Source organism: Monopterus albus, unplaced genomic scaffold (assembly GCF_001952655.1).
Source record: "Monopterus albus unplaced genomic scaffold, M_albus_1.0 scaffold419.1, whole genome shotgun sequence".
In the NCBI taxonomy this organism is placed as follows: Eukaryota; Metazoa; Chordata; class Actinopteri; order Synbranchiformes; family Synbranchidae; genus Monopterus; species Monopterus albus.
Window position 1 is genome coordinate 109,347 of NW_018128299.1, and position 4,829 is coordinate 114,175.

Consider the following 4,829-nt stretch of genomic DNA (forward strand, 5'->3'; position numbering starts at 1 on the left):
TCCCTTTCTAAGCGCAGGGGACTATGAACTGCAAGACACCGCAGCCAGCTACAGTGATGAGGAGCCAGAGACGGAGCCCAGAGCTCCTTATGAGGAAGACCTAGCAGATGAGATTATCTGCATCACAACTTTATAGCAGTGGCTGGAGAATTGTCCAAAATTTGAACATTGTCAGACTACAATCAGTTAAAATTTAAAAGAAAAATGCATCTATTGGCTCTGACCAAAAGAAGTGCCTTTTACACTGAAGAGAAAAGGCATATAGAAGAGAGACAAATTAGTGCAGTTCATTTAATTGTTATCCACCTGCCAGCAAAAAGAAGTCACAGCACAGAGCCAGATACCATCCATGCTGTACACAGAGGGACTGACTGGATCCTCCTGACCTGTAGGTGATGTACAGATACAGCCTGCAGCCAATCCAAGACGAGGACATTGACGCAAGTGAAAGATGGACCAATTGGCAAAGGTGTGAGATTCTCTGTAGGGCGGGTCTCTAAGGGTGATGACAATCAGATGCAGGATGTCATTTCCTCAGTCACTTTATTAAGGTTTGGCATATCATGCAAGTTCTCAATGCAAGCATAGAACGGCATATCTCCTTCCTTAGTCATTAGGATAACTCGATCCCTTTCTTGTTAGAACAGATCTTTTAATGTTCTCTACAGCTGAGTCCAGAAGTGAAGAACACCAGTAGAAAAGTACAAGATTATCCAGGAACTAACAGGCCTACTTACAGTATACATAGCATCGCTCAACTTGAAATGTGTACTTTTGAAGCGACAAAAGCATTTGTAATAAATGCACTAGCTGGCAGGTTATTTAAAATTTTAGAAAAGCCTGATCAATATTTAATAGTTGATATGCTGTAAATTGTATTATATAAAATAGAAACTTTGTAAAGAGATATTCTATATTTTGTAATTATGTACCATTTAAAAGATCAGCAATATGGACCCTTGTGACTCCTGTTATGCTACAAAAGCAGACTTGTATTGTTTTATTAGGTAAAAGTATTCTGATATTTATTCACCTTTTATTTCTTTGCTAGATGCACCCTTTATTTTGCCTATGAAACCATATTTTAAGAGGTTCTGCTTGTGTGACAGCACTACTGCACAAGATATGCAAATGGCTTTGATTTCTTAGCATAGGAGTACATGTGTTACTTAACGAAACCAACACCAGTTGTATAAGTCCCCTTTAAAGGAGCATTTTTAGAAGGCAAGCCGCAAGGATCCACTGCTGAAATTTTATACAAATGTGATGAACACATTGGTTTGCATATTTTGTGCAGGGCATGCACAAGAAATATAAATGCATAGTGCATTGTCGATGCTGCTTTTTTAGTTGGTTTCAGAGTCAAACCTAGGTTTCGTCAGCCCCTACTGAAATGCCTTTTTTTCTGCTGGAAGAAAGAGAAACTATAGATGGTAATGGCAGGGATAAATGAATACTTCTCACAACTTGTGGTGGGATTTTTCATCACACACTTTCTTGATCATAGTGAGATTCCATAAAACCTTTGTACCGAATCTTCGCAGTCACATTGCAGCCTTCTTGTAGTGTGTGAGGGCCCGGAGCCTGTGATAGCGGGAGGTACACTCATACATCCAATGGTCAAATAAACAATCTTAACAGCACGATGTAGGTGAAAAGACAGAGGGTGTCCTGGTGTCAGGATGTTGGAGAGAGGCTAAGCAATACTAATTCCCCTCCCCTTTCTCTCTCCACCTGCCTGGTTCCTGCATATAGTATACCTCGTTAGGCAACAGCGACAACATATCATTGTCTAAACCTGTCTGTCTGTCTGTCTGTCTGTCACAATGTCCCACACTGGAGTTGGAAAGGGATTAAGCAGGGTTGACCTTTGACTTTGTGTTTTTCCTCAAATCATGTTTAATAATGACACGGGGGGGGGGACTATGAATTGATGCATAAAGTGCACAAGTTGGAACACAAACAACATATTTTTTGTTTTTATCAGTCTATTGTGGTATTGGACTAAATAAACTGAGGTGGGCTTTTTTAGGTGTTACCATGGAGAGTTTGAATTAGTACCAATAATATTTAGGTAACTGTGATGTGTTGTTCATGAGTGTCTGATTAGCAGGGGAGTGCTTACTGTACTCTAATTCAGCCGAATACTGTCATGAAAATGTAGGTTTTCCATTTTGTGTGCACATCGAAAGGGCTCTTTGACTTGTTTGTGATTTAAAAAAAAAAAGTGTTCTAGTCCTTTTGTTGATGACTGTCATATAAAAGGACCAATGCACATAACAGGCACATTGTACTATTCGTAGCAATTACAGTACTGATGAACTGAAGATATGCATTATTTTGTAAACACTTTTAAAAGATGTGTTAAACTAAAGATGAAAATAACTTACTTTTACCTCATGTCAGGGATTCCTGAAAAAAAAAATTTTTGGTTCATTCTATACCAATGGTATTTAAATATTAGCACATAGCTGTTTGTCTTTGCACAAGTAACTGTATAGTGCTTTTGTTTCTCCTTTTTTTAAACAGATTTGTGTATTAAGGTGAGACAGTTTTGTACTTTTTGTGACTGTGTGTATGGTTTAGTGCAATCTCTATTTGTCATTTTCACCTCACCTTATAATGCTGGGAATGAAAGAGCATTAAAAAAAATATTTTCAAGGTGCACTGTTCCTCTGTTCACAGGTAGAGAAAAAATTAAACGGTAAAGTACCAGTCTACAGAGAAACACACATTGATTTGAGCATTTCTATTACTTTTCTTTATATTGTTATGATCAAAATTACTATTACAGCTATTAATGTTCTGAAAGTTGTGTTAAAATAGAAGATAATGTAAAATATGTACAAACGTATGGAAAGACCCATGGTAATATTCTCTACTTGAAAGTCTTGATATTTGCTCCTTAATGTTTTTATTCCGTAAACATCATTTCTCTTAGTAGCAAATGCTTTACTATAACCTTCTAGGTTTTGTATCAATACATTTTTTGTATTTTATATTTATTTGGCCTTGACTTTATTTCAATCAATACTGATATTTTATTTTCTATTGACCGTCATTGAATAAACTTATGCTAAATTACTTTTCTCATTTATTTCCTCTCTACACTTTTTGGAGAATAAACTGACACTGGACTCTATTTTCACCACCACAAAGTCTTCACCCATTCTATTATAAATGAGATCATATCTAATATAATCTCAGTTTTAAAAAACCCAAACAGGTTTCACTAATGTCTGTCCAAGAGGTGACACAAAGAATGTGTAAACTGAATTATATGGGCATGTTTTAGGTAGGAGACACTTTGATGGTTGCAGTCTCCACAGTTGTTCCTGCCTCTGACACCTCATCCTCCACCCAGGGCTGTTTACCACACAGCAGGAAGGATGCAGCGTATTTACGAAACTGTGGAAAACAAAATGAAACTGAGCGTAAAAAGCACAGCCACCACAGAGTATACTGCCTTTTTTCACGCACCATCAAAGATTCAGACTTCATTCAGCACAAGGTACCATAACATGCACACAAGCATAAATCCAAATAATAAATGTATTATAAAATATGTATATACAGTGGGTACAGAAAGTATTCAGACCCCCTTAAATTTTTCACTCTTTGTTATATTGCAGCCATATGCTAAAATCATTTAAGTTCATTTTTTTCCTCATTAATGTACACACAGCACCCCATATTGACAGAAAAACACAGAATTTTTGACATTTTTGCAGATTTATTAAAAAAGAAAAACTGAAATATCACATGGTCATAAGTATTCAGACCCTTTGCTCAGTATTTAGTAGAAGCACCCCTTTGAGCTAATACAGCCATGAGTCTTTTTGGGAATGATGCAACAAGTTTTTCACACCTGCATTTGGGGATACTCTGCCATTCCTCCTTGCAGATCCTCTCCAGTGCTGTCAGGTTGGATGGTAAACGTTGGTCGTCATGTTTAACATGTCATTTTGCTTCAGTGGCATTTTGGTCTGTTTCACCCAGATAGATGAGTCGGTGTGAAAATGTGGGAAAGATGGTCAAAAATGTGATTTAATGTGCTTCTCTTAAAAGCAGTTGTAGGTTTGGTGGTTGAATAAAAATGGGAAGGAGAAAGCTGTGTGACCACACAAAGCAGTTTTGAGTTTTGAGATTCAGTAAATTTGCCACTTCCCCTTTTTTTAACTGTCTTCTTTTTTATGTGGTGTCAAATCTGTGAAAAAGAAAACATTTGTTTGTACATGACCCGGTTGTACTTTTCCTCAGATGCCTGGTAATATCTAACATCTTCAGAATGAATCTAAATGGTAAATCATAATAATGTGGTTTATGATGACATATGAGTGCACTTTTCAAAGTACTCTACATCAGGATATTTCATTCTGACTGACAAGATGTACTTAACATGTACTTACCAAACAAACAAAAACACTATCTTTATAATAATGACCCTCATCAGTCAAATTAAATATTCTTCATATTTTATATTAGAAAACCAGACAGGAAAATGTTGTTTTTACTGCGCCAACCAAACCAGTGCTTTCAGATGAAGACTTTTAAAGTGTAGGTGAAAACTAAAAATCGACAGTATGAATCTTTCATCACAGGAACTCACAGGAATTGCACATTAAATAGTTTATTATTGAAAGAAAAGTGGATGAATAAATCAATTATAAAACAAACACAAGTGAGAATACATGGAGGACTGCAGACTTAATCTAAACGATATCCGGGACTCACCGCTCAGCAGGGAGGGATTTCATTCATGAAGTGCTGGAGGAAGAAATGGGAGGATGTCTGACCTTCGCTCCCATACTTATGTCTGTGACAGGAGG

At 36.8% G+C, this 4,829-nt stretch overlaps 1 protein-coding gene across 1 annotated transcript in view; it reads left to right on the forward strand.

The window, feature by feature from the left end:
• Positions 1–3,009, forward strand: part of LOC109951925 (voltage-dependent L-type calcium channel subunit alpha-1D-like) — a 52,287-nt gene extending 49,278 nt beyond the window's left edge. Inside the window, 1 exon segment of the mRNA XM_020586694.1 lies at positions 1–3,009. This exon segment is cut by the window's left edge and continues 55 nt beyond it. Within this exon segment, the coding sequence (XP_020442350.1) occupies positions 1–136 (136 nt within the window). The 3' untranslated portion in view covers positions 137–3,009.
• The last annotated feature ends 1,820 nt before the right edge of the window (positions 3,010–4,829 follow it).